Source organism: Neofelis nebulosa, chromosome 7 (genome assembly GCF_028018385.1).
Source record: "Neofelis nebulosa isolate mNeoNeb1 chromosome 7, mNeoNeb1.pri, whole genome shotgun sequence".
NCBI lineage: Eukaryota > Metazoa > Chordata > Mammalia > Carnivora > Felidae > Neofelis > Neofelis nebulosa.
Window position 1 is genome coordinate 124,563,694 of NC_080788.1, and position 26,938 is coordinate 124,590,631.

Genomic DNA, 26,938 nt, shown 5'->3' on the forward strand with positions numbered 1-26,938 from the left:
TGGACTCATGTGAAACATGGTTCCAAGAGAAATCAAGTTGTTGTTTCTTTCTCTTTCTTGGACAAGTAGAAAGATAATCAGGTAATGCAAAGTGATTATCGTACAGATATTGCCCTCTTCATCCCTGCCTTTACCCCAAGCAAAGTAAGTTTCCACTCTTACCTACCCACTTTTGGAGATAGTCCTTCGTGGCAGATGGAAGGAATTTCTCCTCCCTGTGTATGAGCAAAACCACCTGGTTTGGGCAGGTTTTAGAAATTTATTGACAAACTAATGTATATCGGGGTGTCTTGTAGTTGTACTGGTTATGTTGCTCCTGGGGGGAATAATAAATTCATGTAATATGAACAGTCTACAAAAAAGCAACAACAAGAAATAAAAAGAAAACAAATAGGCTCAAAACAGTTAAAATCCAGAGTCCACCTTGTGAAGGTGTGTGCCTGTAGTAATACCCAAATACAGATTTTCCCCACACACTCCCTTTCCCTGTTCCCCTCCCCAGAGGGAACAATCTACTAATATCTATCTAAGTCATCTTCCTCCAAGCAATCAGCAATGATTTGCCTCTCAAAGAATGCTTTTCTCCTCATTTTTCACTTTTATTTTAGTATTAGTTCTGGCTTCTTAAAGAAATAGGTCTTCCACAGGGTTACTGTAGCTAGGTTAAGAAAATTCTCTGTTTGTGTTTTTCGTCTGTGACGCCTCATTCTCTATCCCCGTCCATTAGAGAATTATACCATCTTTGGTGAAACATGTCTTAATTAAAAGAGATGATGCTAAGTGAGTTTGCAGTGAGACTAGGTCAAGAGTGAGAATTTGGGTGGTATTGCCCAAGGATTCATTAAGGCTCTTTTTCCTATGATAATAAACAATTGAACACTTCTATAGACCTCTGTATCTCAGAAATCTTCAACTGTAATTTTGCTTCTTTACTCCAGTCATGGGGTCATTACTTGAGAAATTCAACTATAAGGTGTCAGATAAATTGTTAGTTTTCTGTATTTAGAGCAAACAGGGATGAACTAAGCAGCCTAAAGGGAATCAAAAATTTTTCCCTTTGTGATCAATATTTACTATTTAAACTATAAAAGAAGGAAACATGCATCTAATACTCACATCCAATATGTGTCTGATCACAGATCACCTTTCTCCTGGCTACAAAAAAAGAAAAAGGACAATGCAGGAAAAGTAATGGCTTTGAGTATTTTTTTTAATGTTTAAAAAACTAAATTCCCATCAGTTCCTTTTAAAAATCCAATTTAAAAAAGAAAGTTTCTTCTCCTTATCTGGACCATCCTTTTTGTAAAGGGAAGAACTTTATACACCGTTTTCCTGATGCTTCTTCACTGGCTTTGTGCTTGAATCTTCCAGAGAAGTCTTCCCTAGACAAAAGCCTCCTTCTTTGAAAACCTAACAGTTTGTATGTTTCAACTTTCGACTTGTGTCTGCATCTTCTATCACTTACCAGGCCTGTTTTATGCTTAGGCTACAGATTGGATTTGCTCTTCCCCTCTATTTGTCTACATTTCCAGCTGTGTTTAAACATCACTTTCTCTCTGGTAGGATGCATTAACCTTTTGACTTGATTAAAGATAAATGCCATTGACTCTCCACTTTTGGAAGATGAGATTTTTTTTCAGAAGCTCACTACGATTTCTATATTTATTGCTTGAAAATGAATATTGAATAATACTCATTTCCCTGCCATTTTAATGAGATGGGTATGGATTTTTTTCCTACTGTCAGAGTAACAAGAATTATTGGGGTGAGAGACAGCATGAGAGGTTTTAGGTTTTTTTTTTTTTTTTACATGTTTGGTTATAGACCATCACATCCTAAAGTTTTAGAGTCAAATGGACAGTTAAATATTTTTGTTTGAACTTGACTAGAATGGACATTTCAAGGACAAAAGAAAATTCAAAGTACCTGCAAAATGTCAGCGGCATTTTAAACACACTGGGCTAATTGCAAAGCTTGTTTTACATCTCTGTGGCTAATATGACACTAATGTGGCAATTTTGCTAAGCTGTGACTGTGTTTGTGTTAGTATTTCTCCCTCTTATTTTGTTCCCAATCATAAAAATGAAGTGATGTGCAAGAATTGCTTAAAGAACGGATGCCACCTATAGATGTTTAAATAGTCTGCCTTTGTAACAGTTCTGCCTCCATAGCCAGTATTTTCTACGTCTTTCTTTACTTTCTTCTTTCTTATTGAAGCATTTGCATGTAGAATAAAGAGGATAAAGACACACACACAAAAAAACAAAGGCAGATTTGTTTCTTCTGAGAACATCTGTTCTTGCTTCAAAGCACCCACATGATGTAGCCCATTTTCTCTCAGTGCCTGCACAGTTTGCTATTGTAAAAGTGACTGTTACATCAATCTTAGATCTGAATTTAATGAAATAATAAACAGTGCTACCTAATGAAGTGACATATAGGAAAAATCCCATTATAATGCATGTGCTTTATATAATATTAAGACAGGAATACTCACAAAGAAAAGCTAAGATTGAACATAAAATGATTTATTATAGAATTCCAACCCCCCCCCCCCCCAAGATTCATTGATCTCCTGGCATCATACCCAATTTTGGGTACATACATTTGGTCCACTTTACAGTTCATTGAATCCTTAGAATTCTTGTGAATTTGCATTGTACTTGGGGTATAGGTACATTTTGAAAAAAAAATTAATGCAAATTATTTATTGTATACATTGTAATCAAAAGAGACCTTTTCACTTTGAAAATGTTTATTTTTAAGAAGAAAATCCCCCCAAACTTCAACTGCTATCATTACTCATATAATCAGCATTCAATAGCAACACTAATAACTCAAAGGGTACAGTTTAAAAGTACCTAGTTTAAAATATATTTACCCAATTGATACTACTTTTTAAATTTCCTTCCCTAAAGAGTATATAATAACTCAGTCTTGGAGTAGAGAAAGGGGGGAAAGTGAAAGCTATATAATAAGCTTTCAAAATTTCTTAGATAAAAATGTATTGACCTTAGTTGATGGTTTCCAAAGAAATAAATACCTATGTAGACATCAGTTGCTCAATAAGTGCTCATTAAAGCACCTACTGTGCACCTAGGCCTGTGTTCCTCCTATATGTTGGATCCAAGTGTATTCTGACATATTTCAAATGCATAATATCCATAAAGACATATTGGCCAGTTACGTATTGCGTCTTTTGTCCCCCCAGCTATTTCCAAAGATAGGGCTTTCTACATAGTGATTGACTAATCCAGGAGGACTTACATGGCATCTTTCTGCATGGGCTCAGCTACCCACAAAGAAAGATCGAACTTGGTCTAAGTTCTCTGGTTCTATGCAATCTTCTTTGTCTTTTAAATTTACATCTCAGTTCAATGGTGAGCAAAACATGACATTTCTACCACCCTGCCATTACTAACCAAATTCTTTTCATGCTTCAGTGTTCATCTTGACAGCTTTTGTCCCTAAATACTGTAATTCCTTGTTGAGCCGGATTCTCCTTAGAGTGCACTTGAACATCCTCTTGAACATCTTGATCATGGATCTTTAGAGACAACTTGGTTTATTCCTTTATTTGGTGGCACTTTCTACTGAATATTTTTTTGACCTAGAAGGGTTCTATTTTGGAATTTTACATTATTTCATTTCTTAGATTTTTATATCTTTTTGGAGGATGATGAGCAATGAGATAAATCTGGAATACTTCACATTCCCTTCAGGAGCATTATTTGTCACGGGGTTTAGACTTCAACATTATTATTGTGGTGATTACTGTAGTGATTTCTATGGTTGCTGAATTCTGGTAGGACCGTGGGTTAATGGCAAAATCAAGTTAAGAGTATATATATTACAGAACTCTTTTCTCATCCAATTGATGAATACTCTCCAAAAGCCAGACTGGTGTATTATGCCTAAGTGACCAAATAGTTCTAAAAAAAAATACATGATGGGTTTCCTGTATCTTTAAGAAATTCATCTGAAATCTAAGACTTTGAGAAACAAAATGACAGCTGACTACATTTCTTATAAATGTTTGCTTACCATTGGCATTTTAGAACTTTATATCTGTAGACAGAGGAGGACACTTATATCTTTCGTTGTTTTGTCAATGTCCATATGAATTGAGACTTTTGCATTTGGGGCAATAGTGGAACATTCTCTTGGATCAGTGAAACTAAGATGGGCTATGGGTGGGCATGATTCCTTGAATGCTACTGGGTCATGTGCACCAGTGTGGCTTTGACAGTTCTGATGCCATAATTACTACTTTCAGAATTGATTCTAACTTTAACACTTACCATCGTCTTTAGGCAAAGGACCTGAGACCCTGTATGCGGGGCAGAAGCTCAATGACAATGAATGGCACACCGTTCGGGTGGTGCGGAGAGGAAAAAGCCTTAAATTAACTGTGGATGATGATGTGGCTGAGGGTGAGTACAGCTATATGTAGTGAAATTTGTCTGTCTTTGCTCTCATAGTCCTCTTGGTCATTCAGTGAGCAAAGGGTTTTTAAAAAAAATGTTTTATTTTGCTTAACAGAAGTCATGTGACATGTTCTCTGTTGACAAGCTCAGGTAAGGCTAAGGAGGTCTTCCTCTATATTTGCATAATCCCTTTTCATCGATCTGTATTATAGAATTTACCCATTACTGTCACTGTATGTTGATGAGATATCCATAGGCATAGAATATGTATCTGGAGAGTAGATGTACAGTTCTGTAGATCCTTTATTATTCATTTATTCAAAAATCACTTATCAATCACCTTCCCAGGTGCCAGTTTCTTCTCTCAATAACTGACTTTCTAGTAGAGGGAGATGAATCAACCAGAAATTCAGAACATTATAGGTAAAAGTATGTACTTAGATCACTACGGGATACTTAGAAGGAGCTAAATACATATGTTATTTAATTGCTATTGAGTATCTACCATGTTTTGAGTTCTACTTTAGAAGGCAATAAGAATATGGAGGTGAAGAAATAGGCAAGTGCTTGACTTGGTTGGAATTTACATTCTAGGAGGACAAATATAAATGAATGAATGTATACATAAGTAAAGGAACATTTGAAGCTTCACATAAGCAATAAGTATTTCTTGAGAGCCTGTTACATATCAGTAGTGTGCTAAGGATGTAGAAAAAAAGAAGGAAGCACAAGAGATTATCTGTTTCCTCAAATAATGAACCAATTAGTAGAGTAGATAGGACCCAGGTAATAGAAAATAAGACAAAGAATATGTAATGAGATTCCAAAATGGGTGGGTTGTCGTTGTCATTCAGAAGAGAAAATTATCATTTTGGGCTGAGGAAAGCAGGAGTGGCTAATTAAGGTAGCTAGTTGGCCATAATTTGATGGGTAAAATTTAATGAGGTCTAGGTTGGAAGAGAGAGGGCATCCTCCGTGTTGTATCCAAATAAATCTCTACTTTCTAACATTCCAGAGCAGTGCACTAGGATATGAAAAGAAAACTTGGGGGGTAGCATGGGGTATTATAGAACACTGTTCATGTCAGGAGATCTGGGCCCTGGCTTTAATTCTCTGCCAGATGTTGGAAAAGTCACTTACTGTTTCTGAATCTTGTCAAATGAAGTCAGTGGTGTAAATTATCTCTAGATTCTTCTGTGATTAAGATAGTCAAGATAGAGTCAGGATCCCTGGGGTTTCATACAGTCATTTTAACTAAAATACTTTTTGCTGTTGGGACAGATATGATAAATCTCTTTTTCCTCATTTCCTCATTTTTAACCTTGAAATTCTATTACTGCTAAGGACCTCTCCTGTTTAAAGGTCCTACAATTTGGGGTCCTATAATTTAATTTTATATTCATGAGCTTCAGTACTTCTGGAGTCTGGAATTATAGTGAGCCATGTGTGGAGGTAAAGCGTGTGTGTGTGTGTGTGTGTGTGTGTGTGTAGGTAGGTAGGTAGGTATGTAAGGAGAGTCTATGAACAGAGGAAGAGTAGGAGGCATATATTCAGTGCCCAGTAGGCATTAGATACTGAGATAGCTGTCTTACATATATCGGCTCCTTAAATCTTCTGTAATTCCCCATTACCTTGCAAAATAAGAGTTCTTATTGTCTTTTTACATTCAAGAAGACATGAAATTTAGAAGGAGCTGTGTAATTCAAGCTCCAAATTCATGTTTTTGCGATATCACCAAATCAAGCTGCTTGCTGGACTTCACAAACCATCATAAGAAAAATGATTTGTATTATGCTATGGGAAAAATACAATGGAATTGATTAGGGGTGATGTGAGGAATACATTTTAGTGTAGACTAAAACACTCACCCCTCTCCCCTCAAAAATGAAGCTAAACAGAACCATAATAAGTATCCAAAACCCCCCAATTGTATGTACATAGACACCTTAGTATGTGTGGGGGGTAAGGTTACTATTCTATATGCCTGAAGGGTAACTTAGCTTTATGTAATGAATGTAAGCAAAGAGATGTAAAAATGGATATATGGTTTAGAACCCACAGCCATCCTGAATTAATTATTCAAGAAGTCCTCGTGAGCTGTTAATTCAAACAGGATTCTGCAAAGCAGCAGTGACAGTCCCATATCCCTTGCGCTATCCCCTCATCCTCTGGGCTGAGCGCAGTAGCCCAGCGATGCTATTCCCAGCGTGTTTTGAATGGCAGCCACTAGATGGCGACCTCACCCCAATCTCTCTGGACAGTGAATCCCTTTTATTTCCACAGGAAATAACATGCCCTGAAAGCTGTAGTCATAAAGAACTGCAGAACTGAGGATACAGTAATGTGTATTACCTCGTTTGGTCATTATTCTTTTATAGAAACTTTAGAATAAAGGTAATTATAAAGTGTTTTTTCTCTTACCACTAATAATTAAAAAGCAGGACTAAACCATTGAAGACCCAAGTCATCCAGTAATTTGATATTTGAAATTAATGAAGCTCTTTCATTTTCAACCTTATCCCCTTCTTTACTGCTGATGGAAAAGAGCAGCCATAAGGATAAAGAAATCTTGGAGAAGAAAAGAGCTATTTTGCTTATGAGCTACAACCTTGGATTGCTTCTTACAGTGATAATGGGTTTGGGAATTTTAATTTTAGCTCACAGAAGTCATAAAATCAGGCAATGAAACTAAAATACCACACAGTCCTCAGGTTATTAAGTAGTGTCTTATTGGCTTATTTAGCAATCCCTTTCATGCTGTTTAAGGTCCCCTAGGGTGTCAAATTTTCAGCTAGTTTGTAGAAATGATGCAAAGAATAGGTCAGACTCATAAGGAATCAAAAGCAAGGAAAGAAATATTCCTTAGCCTGGTGGTTTTCATGTATTGTGATACAGTGTGTTCCTGGGAAAGTGTTAGGTTCAGTTGACAGTTAATAAAGATTGATTGATTGACTGACTGACTGACTGACTGAGCTGGATTTCTATTTTCAAGAATAAATGAAGGGAACACTTCACTAGAGTTATGCTCCTCAGAATTGGGATCTGATGCTTTGTGAATCACCCACTCCACCCAGAGCTTCTTGCTAGTACAGAAATTCATCTCTCTTTTGACTCCTCTGGTTCATGTTGATTTCTCTGTCCCTCGCCCTAAACAGCACATCTGGCACTTAGCTGTAGAAAGTCATTTTCCAAGGACAGTTTGTTCCTTATATTAATAAACTACATGATAGGATGGATTTTGGTAATACTAGGTTAAACAAAATGAAGCGGACTTCTTTATTGCAAGATTTGCTGGGATCCTTTAGTATGCTAATATACATTGCTAATCATCAATGATCACATGTGAAGTATTTACCAAGCTTATTTGGCTCCAGAACTTGTTGTTGTTGTTGTTGTTAAAGGATATACTTTTGAAAAAATTTGTTATCGTGGAGGAAAGGGTATGTGACCAATGGAGCTGGAGGATTGTGGGCAAAATGTGCATCCTTTACTGAGACTTTACAAGCCTTCATTTTCTTGACTTCTCTCCCCATGTCTGGGAGCCAAGGGAGGTCAAGTTGCCTCCTCTCAGTCTTTCCTATTATTTCTTTGCTAAGCTTTTAGTGTGGCTAGGAACTTCATGTGTAGAGATGGCGATGATCCAAACCCTGACTCCAGAGCAAATGTCTCAAATACAACCTCGTTCCTCAGATGTGAGGGATGCTTGCTGTGCTCAGTCCCCTCTGCTAAACACTGCAGGACATACAGAAGAGGTGAGAAGTGGTTTCTACTTAAAAAGAGATTGTGTTCTAGTAAAAGGGAGCAAATAATCAAACTAATTAGGAAATTCTTAACACATTTCAGAGAAAGGAAAAAATGAATTATGCATAATTATTAATAGCTATCAACTTAAACACTAGGCACCGTTCTAAGTACTTTCTCTGAAGTGACACATCTAATCCTGAAAACTTCATACCTACTTCACAGATGGGAAACTGAGGCACAAAAAAGTTATATAACCCAGGCAGTGTGGCTTCAGAGTCTACGTGCTCGACCAGTATATGCCTCATGGGAAGTTACAGCTCGACCCTGGACAAATTTTCTATAGGTTTAGGTTCTCCACAGACTTTATCACTCTGAGGGCTAGTGTGTAAACTGCTGTTGGCCATCAGTGAAATAAGGAAGCGAATGTGTGAATAGGAGCCAAGGCAGTACAGTTATTCTCAGGAAGGTGCTGAATATGTGTAAATTAGAAGGAATGACATGATGATGGTTGGCCACTGGGAAGGAGTGTGAACCCATTGTGGAAACTTCAGTGTGGAAATTTCACCAGTTAAATTCCACCCACAATAATGTAAGGAATAAGTCAAGTTTTTTCTCCACTGTGTAGTGTTACAAGATGAGACGTGGGTTTTGGAATTAGACACACTTGGGTTCAATTTGAGGTTCTACCATTTACAACCTGTATGAACTCTGATCCCATTGCTTAACCTAAGCTAAGTGTCCCCTCTCTAAAGCAAGATAATACCTATTTATTGTGATAATGACATTTGTTGGTGGTTCTGAAGTGTCTAGCACAGTGCCTGACACATAAATAATGTTTAGTAGTCTTGTGGGGTTTTTTTGGTTATCTTTCTCCAAAATCACTCTTCTTTCCTGTGAAATTTGAAAGCAGCTGCTGTGAAGTATGCATATATTCACCCCTTGAACAGAAGGTGTTTTAGTCTACAAGACAGCATTCAGAGGAGATGAATGAAAAGGTTCCCAATCAATTAATATTGATTAGATGATACACAGATTAAAAAAAAACCTGTATAGGGGTACATGGGTTCCCCAGTCAGTTGAGCATCTGACTCAATTTCAGCTCAGGTCATGATCTCACAGTTCATGAGATTGAGCCCCGCATCGGGCTCTGTGCTGGCAGCATGGAGCCTGCTTGGGATTCTCTCTCTCCCTCTCTCTCTCTCTCTGCCCCTATCCTGCTTGCACTCTCGCCCCCCCCCCCCCCAACAAAAAATAAATTTTAAGATCTTAAAAAAAATCTATCTATCTATATTTATTTATTTGCTTAGTTTGGCACAGGGCCTCAAACTTCAAGCAGTCTCTTTAATGCTTTCTCTAGAAGTAATAGGTTACTTTTTTGGGAACCTCCATCCACAGCCAAGTGAGTTTCTTTAGCAGTTCCTCTTCTAATTTGGCTCCATGTTGCACCCCCGCCCCCTACAACTTCTAGTTGAGCCTCTGTGACTCATCCATTTAAGGTTTTCTTAAATCAGTCTGTGTCCATGGGCTATGCTCTCAAATTCCATTGTTAGTTTCCTTTCTCTTACCCTTCTTCAACCTCTCTTCTCTCTGTCAACACTGTACGTAATTTTCTTGCTTTATGAAATTCATTTTCTAGTGAGCAGAATTTCCTAACACCTCAGTTCTGGAGGCCAGTTTATCTATAATTTCTATAAAAGCTCCCTGTTGACTTTAAAAATTGTCTCTTTGGGTTTCTTTTGGAATCCCAGTCTTCACCAAGGATAATCCCATTATCACTTCTTAATTATCAGAGCTCATCTTCTTCCCCTCCCCCTTCCATCCTCCTACTCCTCCCCTTCACATCCTCCTCCTCCTTTCCTTATCCTTATTTTCCTTCTCCTTTTCCTTCTCCTTTTCCTTCTCCTCCTCCTCCTCCTCCTTCTCCTCTTTCTCCTCCTCCTCCTTTCTCCTCCTTCTCCTTCGTCTCCTCCTCCTCCTCCTCCTTCTCCTTCGTCTCCTCCTCCTCCTCCTTCTCCTTCTTCACCTCCTTCTCCTTCTTCACCTCCTTCTCCTTCTTCTCCTCCTGCTTCTTCTCCTCCTCCTGCTTCTTCTCCTCCTCCTGCTTCTTCTCCTCCTCCTGCTTCTTCTCCTCCTCCTGCTTCTTCTCCTCCTCCTGCTTCTTCTCCTCCTCCTGCTTCTTCTCCTCCTCCTGCTTCTTCTCCTCCCCCTCCTCCTCCTTCTCCTCCTCCTCCTCCTCCTCCTCCTCCTCCTCCTCCTCCTCCTCCTTCTCCTCCTCCTCCTCCTCCTTCTCCTCCTCCTCCTCCTTCTCCTCCTTCTCCTCCTCCTCCTCCTTCTCCTCCTCCTCCTCCTCCTCCTTCTCCTCCTCCTCCTCCTCCTTCTCCTCCTCCTTCTCCTCCTTCTCCTCCTCCTTCTCCTCCTCCTCCTCCTCCTCCTCCTCCTTCTCCTCCTCCTTCTCCTTCTTCTTCTTCTTCTTCTTCTTCTTCTTCTTCTTCTTCTTCTTCTCCTCCTCCTCCTCCTCCTCCTCCTCCTCCTCCTCCTCCTTCTCCTCATCCTTCTCCTCATCCTCCTCCTCCTTCTCCCCCTCCTCCTCCCCCTCCTCCTCCTCCTCCTCCTTCTCCCCCTCCTCCTCCTCCTCCTCCTCCTCCCCCTCCTTCTCCCCCTCCTTCTCCCCCTCCTTCTCCCCCTCCTTCTCCCCCTCCTTCTCCTCCTCCTTCTTCTCCTCCTCCTCCTCCTCCTTCTCCTCCTCCTCCTTCTCCTCCTCCTTTTTCTCCTCCTCCTCCTTCTTCTCCTCCTCCTCCTTCTTCTCCTCCTCCTTCTTCTCCTCCTCCTTCTTCTCCTCCTCCTTCTTCTCCTCCTCCTTCTCCTCCTCCTCCTTCTCCTCCTTCTCCTTCTTCTCCTTCTTCTCCTCCTTCTCCTCCTTCTCCTTCTTCTCCTTCTTCTCCTTCTTCTCCTTCTCTTTCTCCTCCTCCTCCTCCTCCTCCTCCTCCTCCTCCTCCTCCTCCTCCTTCAAATAAGAATTAGAATGGCTTCAAGTATTCTTTAGTTCCTGTGTTCCCATGAAGATTGGCTATGAATGATCCCTCCCATCATTCTCCAGCCCTGTATTAACAGCTATAGCTAATTGACTATGGGTATTCATTTCAGTCACTTCATTGTTCTACAGCACGTGAATTTAGGCTATGCTAGTTTTCATTTTTGTGATTAGTCCAACTTTCAACCAAGTAATTTTATACACTAATTCTCCTACTTTTTCAATTATTAGCAGATTTATGTTACATTTTTATTTTTTTCCTATTATAATTTTATATTTAGGTTAACCAACACCCATTATTTTATTTTTGCTTCTGTTAAGAGAATGAATTGTCACTAGTTGTCAAAATACCACATAGAAGCTCATAAAATGTAAATCTGAATTTTGTGCTTATAAACAACTCTTTGCAACAGATCCGAGTATGCTCCTAAAGAGAAGACATTAATACTGAATATCTGAAGTTGATATCTAGTTGAATCTCCCAGGTACTGAAGTTGAAGGGAACTAAGAAAATATAATCCTCTTCTATCCTTTTTTTTTCCTCTGCTGTCTGAATTCTGCATGAACAGCAAAAAAAAACCCCAAAAAACAAATGCAAGGCTGGTTAAAGCCAAGTATCATTTTTATCAGTGGTAACACTAGTACTGAAGAATGTGGTTAACCTCTACTGAATTTCATAATTATTTTTTTGATAACTTGTTTTTAATGTTTATTTTTGAGAGAGAGAGAGAGAGGACAGAGAGAGACAGAGTGTGAGTGGGGGAGGGGCAGAGAGTGAGGGAGACACAGAATCAGAATCAGGCTCCAGGCTCTGAGCTGTCAGCACAGAGCCAGATGCAGGTATTGGGTTTCTGAACTATGAGATCATGACCCGAGTTGAAGTCAGATGCTTAACCGACTGAGCCACACAGGCTCCCCTGAATTTCAGAATTAGAATTGCCCACTTGAATGCTAACTAATTCAGGGCTTGGGTAGGCATCTCCACGGAAGCAAGGCTTGCTTCCCTAAAGTCCATGATGTGGTGGGTAAATGGGGTAAAATGGGTATTTCTTTTTTTTTTTTTCTTTAATGTTTATTTATTTTTGAGAGACAGAGTGTGAGCGGGAGAGGGGCAGAGAGAGAGAGAAAGACACAGAACATGAAGAGGCTCCAGGCTCTGAGCCATCAGCACAGAGCCTAATGTGGGGCTTGAACTCACAAGCTGCGAGATCATGACCTGAGATGAAGTCAGACGCTCAACCGACTGAGCCACCCAAGTGCCCCTACACTGGGTATTTCTCGAAGACAGCTTGTTCCCCTAGGGAGAAACAGGAAGTGCCAGGGGGTGAACTATGGAAATACAGTTTCTCGGTAGATTTTCTTTAATCTTCCTGATTATGTCACTCCTTTTCCTCTGGAAAGCTGTAACAGAGTTAGTAAAGAGATGCTAGGAGTGTCTTTGTACTGAAGTTTCTACAGTGTGGGAGGTAACAAGATAGGGCAGGAGGAGGGATTTTCCCTGTCCTTCCTTCACCACTGGGGCATTAGGGCATGGTTTGTTAAATTTTAATGATTTGTCTATATAAATGTTGAGGGAGTCACCATCTACTCTAGCCATACTAATGCTGTTTTTCTTGACTTTGTTATTAAGATTTCCATTCTCTTTTGTATTTATTTCAAACCCCTTTCATTACTCCTGCCCTATTCACTTACTACTTCTAGATAAGCCATGTAATGAAAGGTCTACTAGTTTATTTGCATCAGCTGGAGATCTTTTAATTGTAAGTGTCAGACACCCAACTCAAATGCTTGAAGCACAAAAGGGAATCTATTGCCATATAGTTAAAAGTCTGGCTGTGACTACTGAATCTAGACCTTCACATGGCATCACCCTAGAGAAACTTTCTGTCCATGTTGTGGTTATCTTCCGGGTTGGCTGTCTATTTAGGCAGGCCCAATCTCTCTCCTTATCACGAGGCCTCCAGCAGCTCTGGGTTTTCTTCTTATTCCTTCAACAAACCTTATTTACCAAGAATGACTCTTTCAAAGGTGTTCTAGCAAAAGCTCTGGAGGTGAATATTACTCGAGTTAACTACTGAATAATTACTGAATACTCCAGTTTATGTTGCTGCTAATCCCTTGGTTCTAAGGGTGGTTCCTAGACCAGCTATATAAGCATCACCTTGGAACTTGTTAGAAATGCATATTCTCAGGCTACACCCCAGACTTTTGAATGATAAACTCTGAGGGCAGGGCCTAGGGAACTGTGAGTTAAGAAGCCCTTAATGTGAGCCGGAGGTATGATAAAGTTTAAAGACCACCTTGTTAGTCCATATAGACAATGCTCTTTGGTTAGGGGCATAAAATATATGGAGACGTCCAGTCTGGGTAGCCTGATTATTTCAAGAGCTGGGTTAGGGCCAGCTTTATCCAGTCCAGATGGTTTTAAGGTAAAATAAAGATGGAAGCTGTTTTATCAGAAATAGCAACAGTTGCTGGTCAGAAAAAAAATTAATGTTCTACAATAGAATCTTTCTACAAGTACTAGGTGGTAAATTATTACATCAATAAATATTTGGTACTGAATGCCTAATGCTTTTTTTGTTGTATCTTTAAAAGGTTTAGGGCAAGAGACTTTTCTGCTTATAGTATGCTTCATACCCAATTGTTTTTTTTTGAATGGAGATGGATGGTTTTGCCCTTTCAGTGGAATTATCCACAATTGCGTATTTTCTGTTATGTGATGGAATATTCTGAGCTGCGGCATGAGAGCATGGTATGCAGAGCATATAGCTCAGACTGGGTCAAGAGTCAGCCTCCTGACTGAACATTGGCTCCATACTACATTGAGTATTTTGTTTTCTGGAAGTGAATATTTTGCATGGACACCTAAAAGATACAGTAAGGATGCCGTGACAAAACATGGTGACTTGTTGGTATCTCCTTTGTGATGTTCATAGGTACAATGGTGGGGGACCATACCCGCTTGGAATTCCACAATATTGAAACTGGAATCATGACTGAGAAACGCTACATCTCCGTTGTCCCCTCCAGTTTCATTGGGCACTTGCAGAGCCTCATGTTCAATGGCCTGCTCTACATTGACTTGTGCAAAAATGGTGACATTGATTACTGTGAGCTGAAGGCACGTTTTGGACTGAGGAACATCATTGCTGACCCTGTCACCTTCAAGACCAAGAGCAGCTACCTGAGCCTGGCCACCCTCCAGGCATACACCTCCATGCACCTCTTCTTCCAGTTCAAGACCACCTCAGCTGATGGCTTCATCCTCTTCAACAGTGGTGATGGCAATGACTTCATTGCAGTTGAGCTAGTCAAGGGGTGAGTAGAACACTTCACATAGTTTATACCAGGTATCTCAGCTCAAGCCCTGCATGAAATACGGATATGAAAAAAAGTACCCATTCTGTTCCCTACTCTCTATTCCCAGTACATGCTCTCATCCTCATTGATTAAAAATACCTATATAACAGGGCTGGAAGGAAGAAAAATTCATTAGTTTATTTAAAGATATTCCACTGGGGGCCTGGGTGGCGCAGTCGGTTAAGCGTCCGACTTCAGCCAGGTCACGATCTCGCGGTCCGTGAGTTCGAGCCCCGCGTCAGGCTCTGGGCTGATGGCTCAGAGCCTGGAGCCTGTTTCCGATTCTGTGTCTCCCTCTCTCTCTGCCCCTCCCCCGTTCATGCTCTGTCTCTCTCTGTCCCAAAAATAAATAAACGTTGAAAAAAAAAAATTAAAGATATTCCACTAACTCAATATTCTCAGACTTTTTTTTTACTGTAAAATGTAGTCCTTTAAACCTATAGGAGAGAAGCTTATTTTTGCAAAAGAAGGATATATAGGGTGCATTGCATCTGTCTCTGGGTCAGTGCTATCTTCAGCTACCAAGTCTATAGGAAGAAATGAAATATAGATACTTTCAGCATTACCATTAGCTCATTTAGGCAACGTTTTAAAAGCTGTTCTTTCTGCAAGATATTTTACTACCATGTGTTGGAAAATGGTTAAAATAAAAACAAAAACTAGAACAGAACCAGATAATAGATCCATGATCCATTGAATTTAAATGCCACCCCTTAGTGTTTTGGAATGTACTGTCTACACTACTTTGTGACTCTGGATTTTTAGATAGTGTTAGAGAAGTGAATTACGTAAGTATGGAATTAAGGTCTGATAGGATAGGCTAGGATTATTTTTACAATCCTAAATCAAGCTTTATTATTCCTGCATAATGCCAGGGTAACATGGGGGATGTGAAGCCTTTAGTGTCAGTTATATATATAGGTTGCCATTAATCCACTTTAGGGAGTCTCAACTCACTGGGGGGGTTATTGTTTCTCACAGGTACATACACTATGTGTTTGACCTCGGGAATGGTCCCAATGTGATCAAGGGCAACAGTGACCGCCCCCTGAATGACAACCAGTGGCACAATGTCGTCATCACCCGAGACAACAGTAACACCCACAGTTTGAAAGTGGACACTAAAGTGGTCACTCAGGTTATCAATGGTGCCAAAAATCTGGATTTGAAAGGTAAACCTGTAAAGAAGGATTTCCTTTTTAGAACATTTTTTACAATAGAAAGGCTGTTTGCAGAAGTATACTGCAAGTTAGGAATGCTATGTGTTTTCGATACATAATGCATATCCTATTTTAACAACATTAAATCATATCCAAATGCAATTTTTACTTAAACCACTCTTCCAGGGATGGTTCATTTTCTCTGTAAACCTGGGGTATGTGGGGGCTGAGTGTGAGGTGATAAATGTCAAAATGTGGGGGCTCATAATATAGAGGAAAGGATATATATATATATATATATATATATATATATATGTTTTGGAATCTCAGCTGAATCGCTTACTGCCTGGGTGACTTTGATGAAATCTCTTAGCCTTGTTCAGCTTCTGTATACTTTTTTTTTTTTGCAAAATGAGGATAATAATTGTTACTACCTTTATGGGCTGTTACGATTTTTGATGGGATAATGTCTATAAAATCCTAAGCATATTATTGGTAACAAGCACATAAAAAGCAGTGAGTAAGTGGTGGTTTTGTTGAAAATCCTGTTAATCTTTACTTCATCATAAAATGGGAACAATACCTACCTCATAGACTGAATATAGTGATTAAAATTTGTGAGATGGCATGCAGAAAATGAATGACATAAGCAATGTTAGTTCCTCTGTCTACAATGTAGAAACTCTGGTAATTAGTTGTTTATGCTGGTTCCCCCTCCCAGCTTTATTATCATTATCCAAGAAGTATACTAGTCTAAGGTGCATTAGCTTTAGTTGACATGGTTTCTAACCCTTTACTCATTTGCTCTTGCTACTTACTTTCTTTTGCAGGTGACCTCTACATGGCGGGTCTGGCCCAAGGCATGTACAGCAACCTTCCAAAATTGGTGGCTTCCCGGGATGGCTTTCAGGGATGTCTGGCCTCGGTGGATTTGAATGGGCGTCTGCCAGACCTCATCAACGATGCCCTCCATCGGAGTGGACAGATAGAACGTGGCTGTGAAGGTACGGCCTCTTTTCTTTTCAAGCTACAGCCTTGTCGCAAGCACCACGCCTCTTTGCTGCCTCTGCCAGTGCCTTCTTACTTGGTTTACCAGTCATCTCTCATTCCCATTGGTTATCTGACGTTGCGTCATCATTGGTGTCCTCCTGTCACTGGCTCAGTATGTCAAGACATGGGCCTCAGGCGCTGGGAATGTATGTTGGCAGATGTCTTCCCAGTGTCACATACTTGCCAGTAGAGGACTTTCCCTGGCATTGACATCAGACTCCTCCGGACTTGTACCTTTGCTTCCAGCATGGCTGAAAGGGCAGTAGGGGTTTTTATTTATGTTTTTATACATGGCAGACTTTTATGTGGGTGTCACCATTAATGAAATGTTTCTAATAGCTATTGCATCGTCTAATGCAAACTCAGCAGGAGGTTGGAAAATGATGTCAGAATGCCATGATAAGGGAAGGGAACTAACATTTATTGAATACTTACTAGATGTCAGGCATTGTTAGGTAGTTCCTTAGTGCGATGTCATGCAACAGCATGGGTGTCGATGTTAGAAAAGACATGGATTTAGGTCCAGATAGCGACTCTTGTTCATTGTGTGACATTTGGCAAGTTACTTAACTTCTCTGATCTCTATCCTCCTCACCTGCAAATTGGGGCAATAAAACTTGCTTTGGAAAATAAGATCTGTAAATCAGAGCTATACATAAAATGCCTGGTACATACATAGTAGGTACTCAATAAACAGTAAGATTATTATTTGCACGTATTATCTCATTACAGACATCTAATAACATTGCATGTCCATCAGTGCAGCACAAAAAAAAAACCATGCTCAGCCTGTTTCTGATAATATATATAAGATAAAGATATCTTACTATCTTTAAGATACTAACTGAATTTTACAGGTCTTCTGGTATTCAACAGTTCTTTATAACAAAACAGTCTAGTTTAACCAGCAGAGGGAAGCAGTGAACACTTTTCAGCCTCCCTCCTCCCCCCCCCCCCCCTTTCAGCCTCCCTCCTCCACCGCCCTCCCCCACCCCACCCCCCACCCCCGGGTCCTTGGGTAGGTTGGAAAGGGGACCCTTACCTAACTTGAAAGGGAAAGATGTCTGTCTGACCAGTTAGCATTCTTTTGTCTGGTTGAGCCTCATGGTCCTATGTGCAATAGCATATTGTGTTTTTTTTTTTTTCTATCTCATTGACTTACTGTGTCAAACCCATTCACTCATCTCCTAAGTTCAACCTCATTTATTGCTTCTGTTCTTTAATCAGCTTTCATTCTGGGTTCACTGCTACCTTTATAAAAGCTTCCCATCAGCTTCACAAGCTGACTTGCAGTATGGAAGTCACTCCCCTTTGCCTAAGAGTCAACTTCCCACGTGATCTAGTAATAAGATGGAATAGTCCACTCCAGTTTTCCTTTGGCCAGGAATTTCTTATATCCAGTGGACCACATATGGTCTGTGTACCTGAGAAGACAGGAAGTTGGGAATCACCATGCACTTAAAATAGCCACTTTGTTTTCTTCTCCTGAAAATGCACGATGTCATTTAAATCAAGAATTTTTGTCTCCTTGGCTTGCTCTTACTTCTTTCAGCATTAAAGGCAATGCTGGGATAAATGTAACATTTGGGAATTAAATCAAATATCTTAGTTTCAAAGATTGTGGGATGACAGAAATTCCAGTTATCCTGCAATAATTAATCATACCCAATTAAAACATAAATACACACATTAAAAAGCATAAGGTACTCTTCAGATGTTAAATATTATCATGCCATCCGCTTTTCGGGTTTATAAGTTAATAGGAATCATCCATTTAACTCTGTAGCAGCGTGGCTTGATAGGAACATAATGTGAGTCACATATGTAATTTTAAATTTCCTAGTATTCTAGCTACTTGTAAAAAAGATATAAAGTAACAGGTAGGGTTAATTTTAATTTTATGTTATTTAACTTAACCCAGCATGTCCAAAGTATTATCACTTCAGCATGTAATGGTATAAAATTATTAATAATACATTTTACATTCGTTTTTCACGTTAAACCTTCAAAACCGAGTGTGTATTTTACACTTGGAGCACACCTCAATTCGGACTACACACCTTTCAAGTGCTCTGTGGCTACATGTATCTGTGGCTACTGCATTGGAAGCATAGTTCTATAGAGTATAAAAAAATTGGGGTATAAGGAACTAAAACTGTTGTACTGGATTAAAAGGACGTCTAAACTAACTTTTATAAGGGTGGCTTAAAAGATATAGCATAAAGGGGGGAATGGAGTTCACTTAAGAGAACTCAGGAGAAGCAGTGAGAGCATTAGCAAAAGGAAATTACCCATCAAATTGGGGAAAATGTTCCCATCCCTACCTGTATCTCTGTGTGCAGTTTGGCATGACTCATCACATGCATTATGGTGGGGCCCGACCTTCCTCTGAGTATGGGTGATTGTCCAGCACCGGATATTGTGACTTGATGGTTCTGCCATCCGAATTTGTGGCAAGTCCCCTGGGCCTAATAACCCTGCACTCTATTGCCATGGAGATAATTGCAGTGATTACCTATGGAGCATTATGACCGCCCCACTGGGTGGGATGAAGTGGGGGGATGAGTGCTCGGGAGGAACGTCCTTGTTTATTGTACACCGATGACTTGGATAATTAGCCTAAGTGGCCAGGAAAAATGACCAAAAAGTGGGTTAAGGCATAAATTACTGCCATTGGAAGTTTACACCATGTGCATAAGCCCTTATAAGAGGTCCCAGGAGCCTTTTAGGGCACTGTGGAAATGAAGCTAAAGAAGGTGGGGAGGGGGGAACGAGGAACACAGAACCTTAGAGAGACTGCAGACAGATGTCATTCTCATTCTGAATCTCTGTTCATTCTATGGACCCCTTGAGAAGGCCTTTCAGAATTGTGCAGCATGGCAATCATAGGAAATAGAATACATTTCCTGATGTATCATTTCTGTATGTAGAACAATAAATAGGTAGGGGATGAGGATCTGTTACTAAAACCAAAGAGCTGCATCTCTTCAAGATGGTAAATGTGTTTTATCCTCACTGTCTGGGGTACATAGGCCAGAATATATCATATGTTTTGTCAAAGTCATTGATAATGATCTTTCAAGATCCCTAAGTAGTAATTGTATTACTTTCCCTTGTATATCTAAGTGCAAAGAGTCCAAAATTATTTTAAAAAAGCATATTAATCCCCTACTCTGCCTCTCAACTGTTTATAGTAAGAAAGAAAAAAATCTTGAACTATGTTTTGATTTTACATCTCTAATATATGCAGAATATATACTTCAGAAGTTAAGCTCAATTTCCAGACAACCTAGCCAACATCTGGCTATGACTTGCAGCCTCTTAATTTGGGCTAGGAATTTTGAAATAATGTCTGGTTCTAGTCTCAGCTGGTAAATCTCTCTTTCTATCTTGAGGCCAGCTTTGCAGTGAGACCAAGGCATGTATTGGCTGGAAATGCGATTCCACGATTGCAGATGGTAAACATCTGAGAGAAACACACGTGCTTCATTTCAAGACTGGCACGAATAAATAAAAAGGACATTGGTTTGGTGCTTTTTTGCTCACAGCCATTTGGGTTTCGCTATATTCCTACAAATCAAACAAATGGAGCTCTTTGGAGTTCCCAAGTCACCTTCATGCACACGCCCAGTTCTAGTGCCACATTCCCTGGTGGCATTTTCCGCAGGTTACAAGGAGTGCTCCTAAGTGACTCTTCCATACTTAACTCCTAGATGTTCAGAATTTTGTGGGCTTGGTCTGGTTGTGCACACGTGTCTTTCAGTCTGGCCACACACTACCTTTATTTCTTGATGTTTATTCTGACTCATGGAGAATCATTTTTCTGGACCATATGCCTTGGGGTTGGCTGTGTGGATGTGGGAAGGCTCTTGTTACCACTGCTTCTGCTTTGTCAAGCCCAGTGTTCTCCCACCCCTGCTCTGCTGACGTGGCTCTGATGAGGCCTGCTCTGCCCTGGTCCATGCATCACCTGTCTGTGCTGTCTCTGGAGAACCTGTAGAGCATTTTGATTGTCTTTTTGAGTGATGTTGGTTATGCCAATTGTATTTTCATTTCTGTAATGTTGCCCTGGTTTACTCTACCTGTTACTAACCTCTGGTTATTGTTTTCGCTTTTCTGTTCTTTTGCTAACAAAGTTGCGTTGACCAAAGCTGACCTGCAAGGTAGAGAAGGTTCTTGTTCCCATTACCACTTTGGACTGAGAGATGCCCTGTGTAACCCTCGGTATCTTTTCTTTAAGGGCCTCCAAGCTGTCACACCTCTTGGACAGCATCAGTTTTGGGGAGGGGGCTGAACCCCATGTTCTTCAGAAACAGTGGCAGAAAACCCAGATCAATGAGTGCAAAACAACAAAAGCAAGACTTTTTAGGGATGAGAACATGATTCCATTTTCAAGGGACTAAAGAGGTTTAACAGCATCCTGTATTGTGACAACTCACGAACACATTAATCCACTTCTGGAAATGGTTAATACCTCTCCAAGTAGTTGCCGTGGATGGGTTGGCTCTTCTCGATGTAGTCACTAGAGGAAGGCAACACTTGGAAAGAGAAAAAGAAAAAAAAAAGACCACTCCAGTTCTTAATTTACAATTTTTTGGGTCGGGGAGGTCATTTCTCAGGACTTTTGAGGGCTTGGGCCTTATGAAAGAGAATGCCATTTTCTCTTAACTCATTTTAAAGAAATATTTCTAGGCATTTGGGAGATATCAATGTCATTAAAACGTTCTAGAGATTTATGTTTCCTATCAGGGATTTTGGTTGAGCACTTTAATTTCCTGTTTTGTGAGCTAAAGGAAAAAGTACTCTTGGGGAAGCAGAGGATGTGTCCGTTTTATCCTGAATACCCTTTAAAAAGCCTGCTTGTTAGACGTCAGTGAATATCTCCCACAGACACTGCTTCTTCTACCATTTGGAGAGGCACCATCCAAAGTCTGTAACGGACCACTGGTCAAGTTGTGTCAGGCTACTTGATTCAGAATGGCAAACCAGGAAGGCATTTTAGGCATCTTTTGGCTGATAGTTCAGCAGGGGATTGAGCGTCGAATGGCTTCTGCGAGTTTGCAACCAGCAAAAATTGTTAAAAGTAGTTAACAGGGTGGCTTTAAAAAATACTGCTCTTCACCTAAAGGATCATTTACTTTGCTGTGACTTGCTGTCTGTTATGTGGGTAACCAATACAAGTGTCCATCTCTTGGGTGGACATCAACTAAATGAGGTTTTTCTCTAACCATTTTTCTATAACTTTTTTTCCATCACTTCTTAGCAGATTTGCATATATGCTGATATATAATAAAATTAATGAAAACAACACACACTGGATTAGTATTTTGAAGTCCAAGGTAGCTGTAAAATAGCTTTCCATTTTTTTTTCTTTTTATTGCTTGCTTTTTTTAAAAATTTTTTTGCTTTCAATTTCAAAGAATGTTAAGACGCCTTTCAGTATTACTAAAGGCTATTGTTTTCAGAAATTCTGCTCCTTGTCAAAATAGGTCTACCGACTGACACTCTGTAATGGAGGAGGGGGGAAGGGGATAGGATTTAATCTACAATAAGAGATAATCCAAGATTGTCAAAGCTCGTTATGATCAGATTTATTAGATACAACTAGAGAACTGTATTTCCTCCCAGACTTTATTCTTCACGATAAGAACTATGTGTATTTTGAACCCCCAGAATCTAGCACAGGCCTTTTTACATAGCGGCTCCCGATGTTGCAAAATGATCTTAAATTTGCCATTCAAAGGAAAAAGGGTTTGTAGGAATCCTACAAAGAAATGGCTGATTTCTATGCCTATTATAAATTATTAGCCAAAGTATAGTACAGGTTTAGGGACATAATAGTTTGGAATATCTTAATTTGCCCATTTGTAGAATCAGTGAAATCATCAGTTTTTTCATGTTATTACTGTATTGACCCAAATGCTCTTCCATTCTTGATGACTGGACAGTCATTTTGTGGCAGGAGCTGTTATCCTTTATAATTATTTTGGGTCATTGTACTCTTTCCCCATATTGTGGCAAAAGACCTTTAGGATGTAAATGCCTTTTACTTTTTATTCTCCTGACATTGGGGTTTGGATCATTACTCATGCTGGCTCTTTTAGCTACAACCTGTGGGCACAGATAGTACTCATTACCATGAAGTGTGAAGGGCAGTAAAAACATATGACAAAGAGATGAGAGACAGGTTGAAATGTAAAGGCAAATGGTATTCAGAAAACACTGTAATAGTGGGGTCTAGGAAGTGGCATGATGAGTCCAGACAGATCAATTGCCTGAGTCCTCTTACCACTGTGTTTGGGGTGGTGTCATTTGTGTGATTGTGTTAAGTTTAATGGGAACATACCTACTCCTATGTATCAGGCACTCAGCTGGGCACTGGGATTACCAGTGTGATACAGCTTGACTTCAGATGCATTCGAATAGGATCCTCCAGGAAGGACAATGCAGAACGAACATTGATTTTCTAGAAGAGAAGGAGCATGCTGTGTGAACACAGAGGAGGGCTGCTGGACTATGGGGGTTGGATGGTCATGGTAGGTGCTCAGGTGTATTTCTCAGGCAGAGTTTGAGCCAAGTTGGAAGGATAACATGTTTGAGGTACGTGACAGGTAGAAACACATTCAAGAGTTTGGCCAGTCTGAGGACCAATGTGAAGCTCAGTTTGGCTGAAATAATTTGCATATGGAGATGTGATCAAAGGTGAAGCTAGAACATAGGATGGAGGCAGGTGATGACTGCCTTTTTGTGTGAGGAGTTGGGCATTACCCTGAGGGCACTATGAGGAGGACAGAGACTTGGTCAGCTTTCATTTTATCAAGATCACTCTGACACCAGGTGGAGAATGGATGTGAAGGACAGGAACTGAAAAACAGAGAGCAGAGTTAGGAGGGAAGTAGCATGTTCCAAGGTTGAGGGAATAGGCTTTAACCTGATACTTGTTACTTTAGGTGGCTAAGGAGGTAAACATGTTTCTCTCCCAGAGGAGACCTCTGAGGAATGAGGAAGAAAATAATCTTTTTCTCCTGGTTGTTTCCCTTCTACCCTGACTATGTTACGTGTTTCATATCAGGAGGTACCCTGAGATTCAAGGGTCCCTTGAATACAGTGACAATATCTATGGACCTTTCAGAAGTAATTTTCTAATTCCTTTTTATTATAAGAGGGGTATTCCTAGAGATATCCCTTAAAAGCTGTCAAATAAGAAAGGGGTCATACAACTATGAGAGAAACATTAAATTTGACCTGTTGGTAGTGAAACAGATGAGTTATAAACTATAAAAAATAAAAGAATAGCTTTTTATAGGGGTGGATGATTAATAAGAATACGTTTCCCCACTTTCCACTATAATTCCCCTTAAAAGGCTCTATTTCTTGTTAAATATGTAATAGCTTCTTTTCTAGAAATGTGGTTTGTTCTTCTGCCCAAATGGTGGGCAGGTGGATTGGGGGTACCAAGAATTGATTAGATGTGGTTTTGAATGTTTTGTATCTTGCATAAGTCAATGAATGTATGGGGCTTTGATGCCTTAAAAATGTGAGGATTGTTTTAAGTAATTTTAGATAAGAGTTGGCATCAAACGCTTCAACAGGTAAAGGGAATTTAAATTCTCCAACTTTTTTTTTTTTAATGTGAGAAGTATAGTTCCCCACTTAATTTTCCCCAAAGCTAAGGGCTTTCTCATATTCTCCATCATATTTTACATAATAAAATGTAGCATTGGACCTAATCGAAATCAGTCTCTTAGAAGTGATTTGCCGGGCACCTGGGTGGCTCAGTTGGTTGAGCGACCAACTTTGGCTCGGGGCATCATCTCACTGTGTGTGAGTTCGAGTCCTGCATCGGGCTCTGTGCTGACAGGAGTCTGCTTTGGATTCTAGGTCTCCCTCTCTCTCTGCCCCTCCCCCACTTGTGCTCCATCTCTGTCTCAGAAATAAATAAACATTAAGAAATACTAAAGGAAGTGATTTGAATTATAGGAAATAATGAAACACAGGAATTAAATTTGCCTTTTGTCTCTCAGCACTGCATGACAGAGGCTTCTCAAAAGAGAGCTGGGCAGTTAGGACTTACTACCTTAATGTGTCTTGACTCTGGACTCCTGACCAACTATACACCCAACTAAAATGGATAGAACTTGATTTTCCTTTCCAACAGAGTTGATAATGCCCTTCATTGAAAGTTTACCTAGTGTATACATATGCTAAAGACTTGGTATATTGTGTCTCCATTGTGACCATGACCTTGTGACCTAAAGATGACTTTATAGGGTTTGCATATGTTATCTCATTTAATCCTCACATCATATGAGGTAGTGATGATTTCTATCTCTATTCTACAGATGGGTTCAGAGAATTTAAGTGGCTAGCCCAGGGTCACATTGCTAGTAAGTGATAAAGCTAAGTTTTAAAGCCTATGACCTCTTTCCTACTGTGCCAAAGGGTGTGAGTCCAGACTTTCCTATTTCTGTAGCAGAGGCACCACATAGGTGACCAAATGGTGCCTGAGAATGTCCTCTAGCTGATTTTATGTTAGATGGTGTCTATGTCAATACTATTTCACTAAGTTATAGATGATATTTGCACAATGTTATTTAAAACAAAGTATTTTAAAATCAGCTATCTTTTCATTCAGCTTGCCCTTTGAAACCTCTTTTCTCTCTTTTTAGAAATGCCCTCTACTACCCCAACACATCACTACACCAGTGCTGAGAAAAGAAGGGAAATCAGAAAATGAGGCCTCAGTTTACGTTTTTCGGGGCAACATTGACTTTTTGACAAGCTTTTCATTATTTTAAAAAGAAAAAATGATCTAATCATTTGACCTTTATGGCCCAGGCACCCTCTGAAAATAGGGTGGATTGAGCAAGAATATTTTATGATTGTAGACCTTGACAAATACTCCATCAGAAGCAGTCATCCACTGCTACCCCTCCATTGTCATGGAAGGTCACATGAATAAATTGCTTTACTCAGAAAGTATACATACTTTGCAGTTCAGTGACCATCAAGGGAAGTGCTGTACTAGAACTGGTACCAGTGTAGGAATTTTCAGGAATTTTGCACACTGGTTGACATCATGTAACATGTATTAGCTTGAAATTGGCCGTGGTGGGAGAATTTTACATTATGGAAATCAGGTTATAGAAATGTTATGGATCAGGGTTTTGTTGTGGTGGTGGTTGTGGTTGTTAAGTATTTACCTACACAGAACTGATCAAAGGCCATTGGAGGTAAAGATCTCATGAGGGCATCTTGGTTTCAACCAATGTCCATGCCCATCTTGACTTGTTTTATACTCAGTATACGATGAGAGGGCTGGAGTGATTGGAGCAGTTTTAGTAATACCTCTGTTCTCCTCAGTGTCCCCAAAATGTTAGATTTTATTATTAGTTTTTTTCACTCCTCATCCTAACCAAGTGACATTTTTGAACCCTCATTTGAGAAGAGGAAACCATAAACACCTGAGCATGCTTGCTAGGTGCAGTTGTGATGCCTTTCTGAGCACGGGAATTGCCTTCAATACAAAAAAGTAATATCTTGGAAACATGGCTGCTCTTGGGTCTTTCTGCCAATGAAATTTTATAATAATATTTAGGACCCTATTCTCTGACTTTGCTTAATCTTCTGTAAAATGGGAACTAGAGCATTCACTTCTCAGGTAGCTCTCTATGAAGGACACTTGACACATTTAAGGATCATTGCTTTCTTATTTTGAAATTAAATAGAAGTGAATTGGGTTTCTGCCCATTAAAGGGGATGAATCTTATGTTGTCTGTAAATGACTATCTTCAGAAAAGCCAAGAGAACCCAACACTATAAATATAGAATCACTCTGGGAGCACAGAGGGATCTTTGCTTCAAGGACCAAGATTTATATGCAGCTAACTAAATAGACTATCCCTAATGTCACAAACACTGTCCCTGAAGCTTCAGCATTTAAATCCTTATATTTTAGCAGTTGAGACTATAGAGATTGCTCAGAAAACTGGTAAGGGTCTTGTGCATATATGCACATACACATGCACAAATACATATATCTATGTGTATTCATCTTGCTTTTTCCATTCTTTCTTCTTCTTCTTTCCCACTTGATTACTGCTCACTCCTTCTTCCTCTGTGAAACAATGTAAATTTGAAAATGTAAAAGTACAAAAGTTATC

General features: G+C 39.8%; 1 protein-coding gene and 1 long non-coding RNA gene across 33 annotated transcripts in view; one reads left to right on the forward strand and one right to left on the reverse strand.

Moving 5' to 3' along the window:
• The window catches only part of NRXN3 (neurexin 3), a 1,582,316-nt gene that overhangs the window by 746,017 nt on the left and 809,361 nt on the right, over positions 1-26,938 (forward strand). For 19 of the 32 annotated variants that reach the window (XM_058739883.1, XM_058739896.1, XM_058739895.1 and 16 more), the window contains 4 exons: positions 4,314-4,433; positions 14,142-14,523; positions 15,547-15,737; positions 16,556-16,729. In XM_058739883.1, the coding sequence (XP_058595866.1) occupies positions 4,314-4,433; positions 14,142-14,523; positions 15,547-15,737; positions 16,556-16,729 (867 nt within the window). Of the gene's footprint in view, positions 1-4,313; positions 4,434-14,141; positions 14,524-15,546; positions 15,738-16,555; positions 16,730-20,911; positions 20,939-26,938 lie in introns of all 32 variants that reach the window. The other 13 variants (XR_009264656.1, XR_009264657.1, XM_058739879.1 and 10 more) reach the window with 1 other exon arrangement.
• On the reverse strand, positions 14,477-19,232 carry LOC131517579 (uncharacterized). The gene is made up of 4 exons (XR_009264658.1): positions 19,100-19,232; positions 17,211-17,370; positions 16,544-17,026; positions 14,477-14,572 (listed from the first exon to the last, which is right to left on the reverse strand). It is a non-coding gene; the product is annotated as an uncharacterized LOC131517579 (long non-coding RNA).